The sequence below is a fragment of the Camellia sinensis genome, chromosome 10 (genome assembly GCF_055761805.1).
Source record: "Camellia sinensis isolate YWXY chromosome 10, ASM5576180v1, whole genome shotgun sequence".
NCBI lineage: Eukaryota > Viridiplantae > Streptophyta > Magnoliopsida > Ericales > Theaceae > Camellia > Camellia sinensis.
Window position 1 is genome coordinate 167962571 of NC_138970.1, and position 17229 is coordinate 167979799.

General features: G+C 37.5%; 1 protein-coding gene across 2 annotated transcripts; it reads right to left on the minus strand.

Moving 5' to 3' along the window:
* Positions 1-261: 261 nt before the first annotated feature.
* LOC114274461 (nudix hydrolase 14, chloroplastic) lies at positions 262-14555 on the minus strand. Of its 2 annotated transcripts, XM_028216384.2 has the most exons (8): positions 14364-14555; positions 14017-14213; positions 5079-5184; positions 4080-4157; positions 3829-3921; positions 3563-3655; positions 1841-1939; positions 262-733 (listed from the first exon to the last, which is right to left on the minus strand). In XM_028216384.2, the coding sequence occupies exons 2-8, from the start codon at positions 14127-14129 to the stop codon at positions 482-484; spliced, it is 834 nt and encodes a 277-aa protein (XP_028072185.2). In that variant the 5' UTR covers positions 14130-14213; positions 14364-14555; the 3' UTR covers positions 262-481. The 2 variants fall into 2 exon arrangements, with proteins under 2 accessions (XP_028072185.2, XP_028072184.2); XM_028216383.2 differs by lacking the exon at positions 14364-14555 and having other exon boundaries at positions 14017-14357.
* Positions 14556-17229: the final 2674 nt, after the last annotated feature.

The following is a 17229-nucleotide window of genomic DNA, read 5'->3' on the forward strand; positions in this document are numbered from 1 at the left end:
CTGATCCGACAAAGAGTGATAAAAGAAGAGTCATTTTCAATAAAAGAAAATCCACAAAAGCTAATTGGGTAATAGATCACTCCCCAACTCCAGGCCCTAGTTCATTTTACAAGTAACAGATGCCCAGTAAAAATGGTGGTCATAACAAGTAGGGTTAGCAGCAACAAGAAAATCTCCGCATCAAGCTTCATACTGGAGTGCTCATTGCATCCATACTAACCTCAAAACAAATATATATAGATAAAATAAAAAGGCCAATGATGAAAAAGTTTAAACCACAAATTTGTATTTACGTATCCATCATCAATTTTAGGGGAAACAAAGTACCTACTCTCTATTTGGGCATACAAGTAATGTTTTGAGTCAATAATCTCCAAACACCAGAGCAATGTTACGAGCAATCTAGGATCCAAAAGGCCCAATTAGTTGATGACACAAACTAGAACCTAAATTAAATTTACAATGTAAAAGGTTAACAGTGTCAAGAGTTGGCAGGTGAGCTCCTCGGAGGAGGTAGCAGCCCTTCTCTCTTGGCCATTTCATACAGGGCAATGGCCGTCAGAGCTTTCGCATCGGCTGTTGCACGCCAGAGTTTCTCATAAGCAACTATATGCACCTTGATCAACTCACCTTGTTCACGAAGACCAGTTTCTTTACCTTGCAGCTGAGTGATAATTTCTTTACCCACACGTCTCCTGTATAGAAACAGGCTAATTTCTTCATCACACCCTCCCTAACAATGGCCAAAAAACAACAAATTACTTTTACTGGACTAATAATAATGAGAATATTATTCTGGCAAGAAAATTTGGTAGAGTTGAATGGTTTTTTGTATTCTTTCATAGAACTCCACAGAGAGGAACAAGGTACAACACGGGATTCTGAAGTGCACTAAATAATGAGACACAAATTCTTCAGAAATATATACCATGCTCAACTGAGCTAAATGGTCATATCATATGTAGCTAATAAAAAACACCAGAATTAAAGTGAAAGAAAAAAGTCTGAATTTCATATTTATAATTATCATCCTTTGGACCTTTGGTAATCCGTATTGTTCACCACACCAATTGCCACCTTTTAACACCCACCACTACCAGGGGCAGTGTTACTAGAAAATATTAATACCCTAGTGATTTACATTTTAGAATGCATGTTTCAAAATATGATACACTTTTGTTCCAAAAGAGTAAATTTTTAGCGCAGGGAAAGTGACAGTTTTAGCTTCTAATTTTGTCATTTCTCCTTTCACTTGTCCTGTCCTTCTATGAATCCCTACTCAAATCCATAATCCAAATGCAGCCTATAAGTTTCTTTACGAGGAAAATTGAGTAGTGGCAAATTGGGGGCTATTCCCAGTATTTTACATAGTGTTGTTGAGAAAACAAAAGTATTTACTAACCATGGATGGGTTATACTGAATTGTACAAAATTCAGAAAGTTTGGGGTTCTAATTTACAAGCCCACGGGCCCATGTGATGCATATAACAGGTGTTTAATGATGATGATGATTCTTTGTATATGCTTTGGTTTGAAGCTGGAGGTAATTAGACAACCACCAACATTTATGGAATGAAATGGCTCTAGATAGAGCTTAACCGTCCTCAGTCATGATGGTTTTCTGGACTCTCAGCATGAGAAATGTATCTCTAGGAATATAACAATGTTTAATAATTTTTTTTTTAAATTATGGTTTTTACTGTAACAATTATAAAACTGTAATGGCAATTAAGAGTTCAAAATCCAAGTTACTAAAACACTAATTGCTCCTGGCACCAAACAATTCTCAAATCTTAAAAACATCCGTTGAAAAGAAAAACAAGAATGTGAAACTACATACTGGAGAAGGAAAAACTCTGCAGCCAGTTGATGGATCTAGAAAGGCTGTGAGGTCAACCACATCTTCTAGATTCAAGCGAATACCAGTCTCCTCCTCAACCTGTCATATTCATCTGATTGAAATCATAATTTAAAACTTCACTGACTCTCTGGTTCTTCTATATAACCTTAAAGACTGCAAGTCTATTCTGATAGGAAAGTAAAATGATAATAAGTATTTGAAAATGCAACTAGTGAACACAATCACCAGAATATACACATTCAGGAAAATTGCATATAGCAGACATTTCACATGGAATAGTTTGAGCGCTAGGGTTTCAATCAAATGCACATACTGCAGCTAACCTTGAGTGGCTTCAAGTTTCAAGTACAGAACAAGATTAGCATAAATAGATGACTACATATAAAATAGTAACCATTGGATAATCATGCATGTAGCAAAAAGGAGCCTCAGCAATAACACAAGGACATTACCAACTTACTAACACATCCGGTAATACATATGATGTGTAATGTCTATGAAAATCATACATGTTCATTGCAAACCCATCAATTGTAATATCTATCTATTTGAATCACCATTCAACTCAACACCTGCCCTCCTTAAGGTGTTCTGAAAACTCATCCTTTGTTATAATCATCCATTTTTATTTGGAGAGAGAGAGAGAGAGAGAGAGAGAGAGAGAGTCCCATCTCTTTGAAGTCAAGATTATCAGTTTCATTTGAGACACTTGAGAGATAAAATTCTATATATAAATAACTAAGGATGCATTAATATGCTGAAACAGAGATGAATGCCAAAGTCTACACCAGCTAGGACACTGGGTGTCAGGTAGGAGATCTCAGATCCTATAAGCAAACAAATGGTTCAATGTGTATTTGGACATATTATTGGCACAGAATTATCTGTGCATTTTAACTAGGTTCTTATGCCAAAGAATGACAGAGTTGTTCTTGATGATAATATCAAAATGTATCAACCACTTACAATCAACCAAAATGGTATCTAAGAAAAAGTGCATAAAAAGTAATCAAACAATGAAAAAAATTATGGCCATACAACAATTCTTTTGCACAAACTTTCAAGCAAATGAAGCCAGAAATTGTTGTTAAATGTCGTGGATTCCTAACTTGTATGGACCACCCAATTCCTCTTGATATGACCCATGAATCATAGGGTCAAACACCACTAATTTTTCTATGAACTTGTTAATAATGATTAAAAAAAACAAAAACAAAAAAGATAAAGCCATTAAAAAAAAATTTAAAAAAAAAAACACTCAAAGAAGATACTAGATAACACCCAAATAAAACAAGGTAGGAAGAAATTTCAAGATTATAATTATGTTACTAAACCAAATCTATAAATGACAAGGATTCCTGCCACATAAAAGTAACACACGAATCATGAAGCAAGGTGAAAAATAAAAAAACAACACAAGAAAGGGATGAAAATTTTATTCTGCAAGCTATTAGACAATGACCTACTAATAAAAAGGCTTAAGTGAAGAAGCACCATGTAACAATGTTCCAGTAAGTAAGAGCACAACCCAAAATAATGACATTGAACTGGATTAACATTATTGCCACAGCATAACCCTATGCTAAACTCATCATTGCTATGTGCAGCCAACAAGATGCTCACATTCATGCACTAGCTATTTATATATGATTGAATTATTGTTTGAGAGAGAGAGAGAGAGAGAGAGAGAGAGAGAGAGACCTCCTTAACTGCTGTACCCACAAAATCACCGTTGTCACCATTCAACATTCCAGCTGGTAATTCCAAAATAAGCCTTCCAACAGGTACCCTAGCCTTAAACACACACATTCTTATAAAGATCTCCATGAAATAAAAATACAGAACACAATAAATGTCAGAATTTCTGTCTAACTCATTAGCTAACAATTATACTTGTTTTAAGAATTCTAGCACTTCATTAAGAATATAAAATAAAATACATTCATAAACAAAAACACAGTACTTACTTGCTCGGTAAGCACAGCATAAGTCTCGCCATCCGACTCCAAAAGGATTAGCACAGCTACTGCTGGCCCTCGTGCAAACACAATACCTGGAACCTAAGCATGCTTTAATTCAGTTGAAGAAAGAAAGAGAAAACGCAATAATTAAATTTAAAAAAAAAAAAAGACTAGTGCATGATCTAAATTCAGATGCAATACACTGAGATGATAAATCAAATGAATCCAAAGAAAGAAGCCATCTGCTGATGACATACCTTCTTTCCTGTTGCCTTATCAACCAGATCTGCGTTGAACTTAACAAAGCCAACACGCTTGCCAAACATATCGACCCCCTGTTACCAATAAGTGGAGATGATAAGTAGTACAAGAACAAGAATGGGAGGATGTTATACGTATTATTAGTGGCATTTCTTTCCCAGACATCACCTTACGCATCAGTAAGCACTCTTGCTTCAATATGTAAGCCAATCAGTTTTTGAATAAACCCAACAAAAAAGAAAATCTTCTTGTATTTTTGAATTATGTTACATTTATATATACACATAATACATAAGCTCTCCCGGAGGCGCTCCCAACCTAGCAGTGCACCATGACAGTGCACTTCCATCCAGCCACTGCCCCCATTTCGTGCAACTAAGAGCCTCACCCTTTATAAACCCCATCTTTCACCATGCATTCATCCAGTATAGAAAAATAGTTGGATTGTGAAGTCAAAGTACTTGGTTCATGCACCGTAGTATTACGCTTACTTCCCTTACCCTTCTTTGTGTATAGATCCCTCCACTCATTTGATGGTCCATCATTTTCCCCATCTGAAACCTCTTCTTTCTTTCTTTCTCTTTTTTTCCTTTCCATTTTCTTACAATTTTCCAACAATCTCATAGGTGGATTAACATTCCTTGGAAAACATGGGATGTTACAATCACATGCATAATTTAATTTTTTTTTTTTTTGGGATAAATTGACATACATAATTTAAATTTAAGAAAGCTAATACCCTAATTATAAATCCGATAATTTCTAAGGCTATAGTCATCAATGGATTAGTGTGAAATATTGTTCTTGTTCCTAGCCCAAAGAATTATAAAACACAACAGCAAAACACAAAAACACAATTACTAAAAAAACAAACAATAGAATGGAGGAAGAGAGCACAACTCAACCATTAAAAACAATTCGTTGGATTACTAGAAAAACTTACGGCACACATTAGTGGTTGTGAGCTTGTGACTACACTCGCAAATAAATAATACCTGAATAAGCACTTGTTTCAAAAGCATAGCCCCATTAGCCAGTATCCCAGTTTCAGTTTGTAAGTTTTTCAGCCACTGCTTGAACAAAGAGGATTCAATGGCATTCCTGCAATACCATGTACAGTTCACATAACCCAAAGGCATAGAAAAAAATTCTAATTTTCTCATAAAGATGGACAGTTGTGATCAATAGAAGCCCATCCTTTAACAACAGTTTTTCTATAACTAATATTTACAAAAGAAACAAGAAAAAATTAGTGTAGGACCAAAGAGACAAAAAGGCAACTAGGGTTTCAGAAATTCTCTGAATCAATATTCAAAAATCAAAACTTGAGTATCTTCCTTACACAATCCAATATGCATGTTCCATAACCAAATAAGGAAATTGAGAAAAAACAAAGTAAAATTAAAAACAATCCTAAACGAAATTTCCTAAAATTATTGGGCTTCATGTTGACACCTTAGTTGCATGAAGCAGGAGTGGGAGCGGAATCGGAGAATCGTAGACATTCCAAGAATCGTTGGTATAGAGCGTTTGTGTGTATATTAAATAATATAATATATAAAAATATATTGTAAGATTATATATATTTTTTTTCTCTAATGATAATGAAAATATATGTTACAATTTATTTTTTTTTTTAAATGTACTATAAAAAATCATATGTTAAAATATTATAATTATATACTTTTATTAGATTTTTTTCATTTATTCCAAAATATTTATATTATTTTTTTATCTATTTATTTTAAAATATTTTTGTTAAAAATCATTTGTTTTGTGGGTAAATTACAGTGATCTCCCATGAGGTTTGCCTTAATTACAGGGACCTCTCCTGTAGTTTCAAAACTTACGCTGACCTCTCTTACTTTTGAAACTAATATATAAAAAGAACATTAACAACGTTAACTTGACAGTGAAATTGACCATAATATCTTTCAACCCATTGTCTTCCTCAAAGACCTAACCTACTCTGTATTATCAGCATCTTCCTCCCTCTACTACCCATTTCTGCCATTGTCTTCCTTACACTCTCTTCCCAAACCTCTCTAATCAAAAACCCAAAACTCAAAACCCAAACCAACAATAACCCGATCAAACACACACATGTAAAGTGATTCAAGGGTTTAGGCAAGGAATCAAGCGTTCAAGACATACACTGTTATTTCGACAATTGATCAAACACAGATAATTCGACACACACACTCTCAATTAAACACAAATAACCCGATCAAACACACTCCCTTCCCAAATTGGCAGTGCATACATAAATAATTCGAGCTCGTCTCCGAGTGTGGTTTTGATTGAGAGAATGCATCTCACTGTTATTTCGTCGCCTCCGCCGATGATCGAATCAATGGCTCTCTCTTTCTCTCTCTGTGTTTACTCAATCACAATTGTTCTGTGCTTGGCAAGAACATGTCCAACCCAAGTCAAATCAAGTGCAAAGATTCAAGACTATAACAAATCGAGATTGAAGTTCTAGTTGACATGAGATCTGTTTGTAATCCAGTCGAGAACTCTGCCGACCTCTCGCCTCCTTGAGCCTCGCATCTGCTCCTCATCGCATTGCCATCATCGCACTTAACCACCACTGCGATCTCTCTGTTTCTCTCTCACTCTTTCTGCAACCGTCGCAATTGCCATGATCGTGATCGTGATCGCGATTCACCATCACTGCAACCCTTGCGATCAATCGCAACCACTGCGACACCAAGCTCCTTAGATCTAGGGTTTTTGGTGGTGGTGGTGGTGGCGGTGGCGGAGATGGATGAGCTGAAAAAGAGAGGAGTTCGGTATGGTGGTGGCGGCGGCGGCATTGGGCCAAGGTTTTGGAAGGGGAGGCGTCGAGGCAACGGAGGACGACAGGGAGAGAGAGGTAGAGCACAGAGAGAGAGAGGAAAGAAAGAGAGAGAGTACAGTGATATATACATATATATATATATATATATATATAAGATATGTATGTTTTTTTTTATATATATGGGTATATATATATGGGCATATATATATGTATGGGGGAGGTAAGGGCAATATTGGAATTTGAACAATAATTTTGGATGACATTAGCCAAATCTGTTTGAATTTGTACGGGTGGGTAACAGAAGGGGGTATTTGTATATTAGTTTCAAAAGTCAGTGAGGTATGTATAATTTTTGAAACTGCAGGAGAGGTTCCTGTAATTAAGGTAAACCTCAGCAGGGGAGGTCAGTGTAATTTACCCTTGTTTTATTTATTTTCTTACAAAAATAAAATAAAAGAAGAGAGTGGGAGAGGAAGAGAAGAAGAATCCCAAGCCCAACTCTCATGTTTATGATGCAAATCATCTAGTAATCCAAACACTAAATAAAACAGCTCACAAGCCCAAACAAATGTTTGTATGGGTCTAAAAAAAAATCCCAAGCCCAACTCTCATGTTTATAATTCCCAACCCTAGTAGCTACTGCTTCTTCGCAGCCTGGTCTCTCTCTCTCTCTCTCTCTCTCTCTCTCGCCATCACTACCATCCAGTTAGATCGGCGATTCTATGCCAATGGCAACGCGATTCTCTCATGAATCTTGCTACGAATCGCTGAATTGCGATTCTAGACTAGAATCGTCTCTCCTTCCAACGATTCCTGCTACTAAGGTTGACACCTCTTGCACCTAAAATAGGTCTTCATGCCTCCACTTTCTTGATCCTCATCAACAAGACTAGCTTGGATCATTTTATTAGGGCATCTCCAACAAGCTAGCCAAATGCACACCTTTAGACATTTTAGCAAGCCTCCCCTCCATTTTGCCTCTCCAACATGCAAGCCATTGGGCTAACCATTTGGCTATCCACATTTAGAGAGTCAAACTACAATAGCCAAACATAAAAAAAACTAATTTGTTCTCCATCACCCTTTTCTTCTTCCTCTCTTCTTGACGAGTGTAAAAATTTTTTTTAAAAAAAAAAAGAGATGTAAAGAGATAATTACCACTTTACTATTGTAGTCTACGCGAAGAATATTTGAACAATTTAAAGCCTATATTTTTAATTTTGTTACAATGTTATCTTCCGTCATGTGTCCTTAATATTTTGAACAAAAAAAGAAAAAGAAAAAAAGACTACGTATGTGTGGGGATATATTTTCTGAGTACCAACACGCGGCAAGGTGACGCCGATGTGTCAGCCGAGGTGCCACGTGTCCTGGTCGTGACGCCGAGGTGATCTCGGCTAGGCCGAGGTTGCCTCCGAAGATATCGGAATCCGAGATAAGCGGATAAGGGACAAGAGTCCTAGAATGAAGAGGGAACTCAACTTGGATATGGACAAGAGTCCTAGATTGGAAGAAGACTTCTGTTTGGGTAAAGATAAGACTCTTAAAGAGTTTATCCTAATCCCACTGGGAGTCCCAGATTAGCAGTAATCCTAAGTCCATTAGGGCCAGGCTCCTATTGGGGCTAGGATTGTATTGGCTATAAAAGAGAGGCACCCCCATGGGTCTAAGGTATGCTTTTGATACTCAAGCTTGTGAGTTTAGTACTTGATTTATCTTTGAGAGATATACTGACTTGATCGTCGGAGTGCCCCCGGGTGGTCGAAACCACCGCGGGATTCTTATATTTCTGTTACAGGTCAGTCAGGTGCCATCTATTCTGCCAGTGCTCTCCAGCTGGTTACTAAGCGGACAGTGTGGTCGGAAAATCACCCACACAATTTGGCGCCGTCTGTGGGAAAGAAAGAAGAATAGATGGCCAATGACGAACAGAATGACTAGATTAGAGACTACGCTCCTGCTGGGAGTGGAAGACCTATTGATCTCGACGTTGAAGGGGACAATAGCAACACAGACACTCGTGACCAGAGTCACGGAGTGAAAGAAGCCGGCCAGGAAGGTGACGCACCAAAGACAACAGATCGAAGCAACGAAGACGACCTCCAGGTATGAAAGGATAGATACCTGCGGAGGAACGAAGACCCTTCTAGAAGGGATGCAAAGACAGGGGGCATGAGCGCTCCCAAGAAGATAACATTCAAGTATAGAAGAGTTCAACCTGAGTGAGCAAATCCCGGATCCCAGATCCCAGAAGACATGATCTCGGCCTAGATGAGTAGGTCCGAGAAAAGAAGAGCTCAACCTGAGTGAGTAGATCCAAGATTCCAGAAGATAAGATCTCAGGACCTGAGTCCGAGAAGAGAAGAGCACAATGAGCAGATCTCAAATCCCAGAAGATAAAAAGGAAACACACAAGATCAGACTAAAGTTGGCCAGAATTGAGAAGTATGCTAGGGCCGAGGAAGACATGCCAGGAACAAAGACATCGGAACAAGAAAAGAGAAACGGCTCGCCGATGCGAGGCCGAAAATCAAACTCAGGTTGGAGCCAAGTAAGATCAATAGAGAAACCAAGGCCGACAACCTCGGATTGAATTCAACCTCGGCGACAAGGTCGAAGCTACATGATGAGAACCCAAGTGGATTTTAAGTTCACATTGGGGGCAAAGAGAAGAAGAATGCGGTTACCACTTGTTGAAATTTGTAACAATTTACAAGTTGGTTAAACCAATATGATGCTTAGCCGAAGTTAAGCCGATATGATACTTAACTGAAGTTAAGCCGAGATAATGCTTAACCGAAGTTAAGCCCAGATGATGTTTAACCGAAGTTAAACCGAGACGATGCTTAACCGAAGTTAAGCCGAGATAATGCTTAACCGAAGTTAAGCCGAAGATGATGTTTAACCGAAGTTAAGTCGAGACGATGCTTAACCGAAGTTAAGCCGAGATGATGCTTAATTGAAATTAAGCCGAGATTATTCCTTAATTCACTTGTTGAAATTTGTAGCAATTTACAAGTTGGAATTAAGCTGATTCCTTATCTTCACTTGTTGAAATTTGTAGCAATTTACAAGTTGGAGTTAAGCTGATTCCTTATCTTCACTTGTTGAAATTTGTAGCAATTTACAAGTTGGAGTTAAGCCGAGATTACTGTTTCTCTTCACTTGTTGAAATTTGTAGCAATTTACAAGTCGAAGTGAAGCCGAGGTTATAGTCTGCACACTTGTAGCAATCTACAGGTTGGTTAAACCAGAGAAGATGCTTAACACTTGTTGAAATTTGTAGCAATTTACAAGATAATGTTAAGCCGACATGTGATCATCTGTTGAAATTTGCAGCAATTTACAGGTTGAGGTAAAAGCTAAGTATATTGTTTAAACACTTGTTGAAATTCGTAGCAATTTACAAATAGATTATTGTTTAACACTTGTTATGTTAATCCTTGTTGAAATTTGTAGCAATTTACAAGTAGGCTAGACCGAGATCACCGTTTAAACACTTGTTGAAACTTGAGAAAAAGTTTGCAAAGTTAACATTGAGTAGTATATGTTTCACACTTGTTAGAATTTATGAAAAGTTTGCAGGTCAGTATCTTGCCGAAGTAAAAGTTTTGTAGCTATTATACCCGAGGTATGTAACCCCGAGAAGATTGCACAAAGGAGGCAAAGTATGAAAGGCATGCACAATATTCTAAGTATAGAATCTTGCAAGAGCAGTTAGAAGAAGATCAAAACAGAATTCGTCGTGATTGACACACCTTCACCTTATAACATCATCTTGGGAAGGCGATGGTTGCATGCAACGGGGGCAGTTTCCTCAACGTTGCATCAACTATTGCGATTCTCCACAGAACATGGGATTGAAAGAGTCAGAGAGGATCAACTGCAGGCGAAGAATTGCTCCATGGCAGCAATGAAAACTACCTGCAACATTCGGGAACCAGGGAAGGCAGAGATTGAAGACGAGGACATGGAGGTCCTAGATGATGTCGACAAGGAGCCAGCCAAAAAGAGTGAAGAGACATTGAAGAAAATCCTCGTCCGGGAGGGCGACGAAGAGCGCTTCATTCAGAGAAGGAAAGTTGAATTAGACATTGAAGAACAAGGAGGCACATCGGCCATATGCAGAGCTTACATTATCTAAAGAACAAAAAGGTACAAGAGTACAAGCGACAAAAAAAAAGAAAAACTTCAAAAACTGAGATGATGCTTAACCGAAGTTAAGCCGAGATGATGTTTAACCGAAGTTAAACTGAGGTGATGTTTAACTGAAGTTAAACTGAGATGATACTTAACCGAAGTTAAACCGAAATGATGTTTAACACTTGTTGAAATTCTGAGAGAATTTACAAGCTAAAGAGTGCACAAAGTTAAATGTCGGCAAAAGATTCTCCAGAGTCAAACGTCGTTTTGATTAGAACCACTAAATGCACGCCAGAAGTGGTGACCAGAATTGTGAAAAGGAATAAATGCTTCAAGAAATAGCGATGATAGTTTGCAAAGGCCAAGAGAAAGAGGGTCTAAAGGGGGTGAATTAAATACCAGAAGTTTTAGTACATCGGCGAAGGAAGAACACATCAGGTCTGTGACTACAGCATGAAGCCCACTTCCCTAATGTGATCCTAAGTACAACTTGCGTTCACATTAGGGGCCAGGGAGAAGGTGTAGGGGGAAGGAATGATAATTAAGGAGCAAGGAATGTTAACACTTGTTGAAATTTTTGAGCAAATTACAAAATGAGTTAACCGAAGATTATGAAGTCTACCACTTGTTGAAATTTGTAGCAATTTACAAGTTTGGTATAGCCGAGATAACACTGAAAGACGTTTCCAAGATATGATCAACCGAGATGACCAACTAGCTTGTTAAGAGCTGAGAAAGTTGGCAAGTACAAAAATGAAGACCTTAAAAAACTAGGGACTGAAAGCAAGAACGTCGGACTAATCTACTTCGACGGACGAAAATGGTTCAGCCTCGGCAGTCAGTTGGAGGAGCTTCTCTACCGCTACCTCGGCATCAATTTTAAGAAGGAAGCAAACTACTCGGCATCAGCGGTAGGTTATGTCTCACCCCCAGAAGACAGTTGGAAAGAACTTCTCAGCAGCCTTCTCAGCCACGAGCTCAGCATCAACCTCCTGAAGAGTTTGATCAAAGCTTTTCTTGGCGATTGGCATCTCGAAGTTTTGAAAGCAAGGATTGAAAGCAAAAAATCTGGGAAAAGACACAGAAAACAGAAACAAGAATGTAATTCGTAAATAAAAAATGGTGATGAAGCTATCAGGAAATTAAGACAAAAGGATTGCACAGGTGTGTCAAGCCAAGAACAGTGACAGAAATCAACAGATATGTGAACAGTGTGTAGCCAAGAAGATGATTTGGAAATAACGGGTAAAACAAGCAATGGTGATTAACAATGAAGCAGAGCTTCTTGGTAAGCAACAAGAAATAAAACCAGGAGGAACAGTGGCTTACCAGAAAGAGGGAAGTCGAAATGAGAATTGCCAAAGTCTGACGACAATGACAGAATGACGTAAAGCTTTACCGGAGGAGAAAAACGAAGATAGTTGCAGAAGCTTGAAAGCTTGGAACAAATGACGGATTTAAGCAAAAGAGCTAGAAAGGAAAAAAAAAAACCCAGAGAATTAAATGAAAAAAAGAGAAAAATAGTCAACAAGACGACAAAGTTCAAGAATAAGCCAAGTGCACAGGCACTAAGTAAGTACGTGAAGAACAAGAAAGTAATGACCCAGACATGATACTAACAACAGAAAGCGGATATGACAAAGAACAGTTCCAGGCATTTTTGCAATAAGAAATCAAAAACTTGAAAACAGACAAAAATAGAAGACAACAGAGGGCAAATAAACAGATTCAAAGTAAATCAGAAGAGTTATGAAAGATTGAGCTTAATAAAAAAGTAAGAGTTTATGAACCTACAAAGTGAAGTGAACGCCGATATGAAAATCGCCGGAGTCAAATAGGTGACTGGAAATCGGGAACTCACCAGAGAGTGTGAGTGGAGCAGTTGCAAAGCTCTTGGAGTTTACGAATTAAAGGAACCAGAATCTCGGCTAGGAGGTGCGATTTCAAGCAGTTTGGAAAGCATGAAACTTGATTCTTGACACCAGTGGACAGCGAAGTCCAGGGAACTTTGAGGTCGGCAAGTTTGATCTCAGATAGAGGGGCACAGATGAACGAACAGTGTAGGTTCCATCACCTCAGAATGCCGAGGTAATAGAACCTAGGGGGCAGTTGTGGGGATATATTTTCTGAGTACCAACACGTGGCAAGGTGACGCCGATGTGTCAGCCGAGGTGCCACGTGTCCTGGTCGTGACGCCGAGGTGATCTCGGCTAGGCCGAGGTTGCCTCCGAAGATATCGGAATCCGAGATAAACGGATAAGGGACAAGAGTCCTAGAATGAAGAGGGAACTCAACTTGGATATGGACAAGAGTCCTAGATTAGAAGAAGACTTCCGTTTGGGTAAAGATAAGACTCTTAGAGAGTTTATCCTAATCCCACTGGGAGTCCCAGATTAGCAGTAATCCTAAGTCCATTAGGGCCAGGCTCCTATTGGGGCTAGGATTGTATTGGCTATAAAAGAGAGGCACCCCCATGGGTCTAAGGTATGCTTTTGATACTCAAGCTTGTGAGTTTAGTACTTGATTTATCTTTGAGAGATATACTGACTTGATCGTCGGAGTGCCCCCGGGTGGTCGAAACCACCGCGGGATTCTTATATTTCTGTTACAGGTCAGTCAGGTGCCATCTATTCTGCCAGTGCTCTCCAGCTGGTTACTAAGCGGGCAGTGTGGTCGGAAAATCACCCACACAGTATGAAATTAGGGGACCAAAGTAAAATTTAAAATTTTCTGTTTTTTTGATAGGATCATTAGTGTAATTTATTCATTATATATTTTTTTAATTCCTCTTTGGTCATGTGGTTTTTTTCTGTTCAAAATTTGAACACAAATTACAGAGAATCACTTTGTAACATAATTAAAAATGTAAAATTTAAATTGTGAAAATTAAAACTAGCAGAACCAAAATAGATCGAAATTGTTTACAGGACCCGTAGAATTAATTACAAGAAATAACATGAATGCATACTCAGAGAGAGAGAGAGAGTTGCCTGAAGTCGGAAGTGGAGACACCAGGGGCAGCGACGACCTGGACGGGTTGAGAGCGTTGAATCGGCAAATGGATGACGTGAGTGAGTTGGGACGAAGATGACTCGGCCGACATTTTCGTACTGATGGTTCTTCTTAGTGTTTGTCTGTGAATATTATAAAGACAAATCGGAGTACACGAGACGGCCAATTTCTTGACCTTCAACACAGACATGGAAAATTTTACAAGACTCATCTTTTTAACGCCTTTTACGGTACAAAAATTTCGACCAGTGAGTCTAGGGTTCGGTTCTGTCCGTAATTTTATTCAACTCTGCACACGTGTCAAGAGCAAAGAGAAAGCACGTACCACATAGGCGAGCGGAGATGCGGCGGCGACCGGCAAGGCTACTAGTGGCGGCGGCGGCCACCGGCAAGGCTAATAGAGGCGGCGGCGGCTATGGCGATCGGCGTGGTGGAGGAGCAAGAGGTGAGACAAATGTTGTTCACCAATCTGTGAATACGACGAGATGATTAGGCTCCGTCTGGGAAGAAAAAAGTTGGTTTTTTTTTTTTTTTTTTTTTTTGGTTCAAAATAGTAAAAAAAAAAAATTTAACCTAATAAAATAAAATATTATATTCAACCTATAATTATTACATTTTTTTCATAAAAAAGTCAAAAAAATCAAAAGTCTTCCCAAACGAAACTTTTTAACTTCAAGTTAAAATAGCCAAAAAATCAAAAATCCAACCGGTTATCCGAACAAATAGAGTGTTAGAGCATCTTTATCAGTTATTCAAATTTTACTCTCAAATATTATCAAAAAATTCATTTTCTATTTTTTAAGAATTACTTTTTTATTTATTTCTCCCAACAAACTTCATATTCCTTCGCTATTCTATTAAAATAATCTTTTTAATTACTTTTAGATTTGAATTTTTTTATTAATAAAATAATGAAAGCACATCTAAATCAAACATCACCACCAGCAAAGCAGTAGTGAAAAACAAAGCAGTGCGGTCGATCGGTCGGACGATCAGTCGGTCGACTGGTTAAGTTAATTTTGGACATTTTTTTTCTTTAGTTACATGGCACTCATGGGACATCCGGGAGAACATCCGACTAGACAATCCTTTAGTTTGTTTACACACCTTAAACGAATAAAATAACAATTTATGAGATATGAGAGAGCTACAGTGACTCTCTACAAATAAGAAGTCACTGTAGCAATACTTATATTTGGAGGGGTTGGACAAGGAAATTGTTGAGGGTGTGTTTTGACAAAAAAAACTCCTTATTTTGACTAAGTAAAATAAGGGAAGAGATAGAGGTGCTCTTAGGGTTTAATTTGAGAATTAATTGTATGTGAGAGTGTATGTAAGAAAATATGGTCGGAAGCTATGTTGTATTTCTCTATATAGGCATATATATATATTTAAAAAAAAAATAAGCAAGTCGGGTCGGTTGGAGTAGGCTGGCTGGCTACCTCCAACCGCTATCTGTGTAGACTCACAAGGTTTGGACGTCCAATTCACCTGCCAAAAACTAAAAAAAAAAAGAGAGTATGGTTTGGCTCGATTCGTTTCGGTTTTAGCGGTATTGTACACAATCCTAACTTGTAATTTAAGCCAAGTATATTTAAACAATTTGCAACTTATATTTTTAGTTTTGTTACAATGGTATCCCTCTATCATATGTCCTTAATATTTTGAACTAAAAAAAAACTACTTATGAAACTAGATAGCCAAAGTAGAATTTAAAAAAAAAAATTAGAATACCATTTAGTGTAATTTAATCATTACATATATTTTAATTCCACTTTGCTCATGTCATGTGATTTTTTCTGTTCAAAATTTTAAGGTAAATTACAAATACATCTCTTACGGTTTGTTTGAAATACAAATTGCTCCATGTGGTTTGGAAAATTACAAATATCTCCCTGTCAGAATTTTTTATTTAACAGAATTAATTGAAAAATTGAAATTGCTAACTGTTCACCTATACAATAATAAAATTGTCTGAATTATTAATTGAAATAAAATTTTAACATTATTAAAAACTGTTAATTAACTTGATGATTTATTAAAAAAATGACCTATTTATTATGAAATTATAAATCTTAGGAGGCATAATGTAATTTCTAAAACTACAGAAATAATTTATAATTTAAGTAAATCTCATGAGGTATATTTGTAATTTATTCAAAATTTTAACACAAATTATAGATGATCACTTTGTAACAAAATTTTAAAAGAAAAATGCTTGGGAGCACTAATTAGTGCTCCCACTAATTAGGTGGCAGTAGGTCCCGTCATTAATGATGTGATGTTTTGGTCTTGGAGTTGTGTTTTTTTTTTTTTTTTTTTACTTTTTTAATGCATTAGTGCTATTAGTGGTGGTGTTTTTAGTGGGATGAATCATTGTTGATTTTAAAAATGTAAAATTTAACTTGTGAAAATTAAGGTTACGGGAACTAAAGGGGAACTTAATTATAAGAAATGACATGAATCAAAATTGCCTGAAGTCGGAAGTGGAGACACCAGGCAACCCTCATTGTAGGGCATTTCATTGCTTGAAGGTGGCGTTAGGGGGTGACACGTGAAGTGATGAAAGCTGATTAGAAGAAGGGAGGGCCCCATTTGCCGAAGGGAGGGAGGGATCCCACTTGAAGTGATGAAAGTTTCAGATTTGTTTGATTTGTATATCAGAATATAATTTTTGAGAAATTTTTTTAAAATTTTGTTTAGTTTAAATTGTTAAAAAAAAAATTCAAAATTATTTTATCCCTCCTACACATCAATTAATTACTTTTTCTCTCTCTTTTCTCATTCTCAATTATTTTTTCTCTCACACACATTTACTCAACTATAAAAAATGTTGGGTAGCTCGAAATTGGAGGAGACTTGAATGCCCCGAATCCTGGTAGTGCTAAAATGATATCGTTTTAGAACCTTTTTTTTTTTTCCCCTTTCTTCCTTCCCCCTCTCTTTCCTTTTTGAAACTGGTTTGAGAGAAAGAGAGAAATAGAGAGGCGAGAGAAAGAGAGAAGCAGGAAGAAAGTAGAAGAAAAAAAAAAGAGGGGGAACAAAGGAATCAGGTCGCGAACCACTCGAACCACCACAACCCAACCCACCACCATAGACAGAGAGGCCGAAGCTAGATCTTCGACTGTGGTTGTGAGTGTGGTTTTGGTTTTGGGTTTGGGATTTGATTTTGGATTTTGATTTTGATTTTG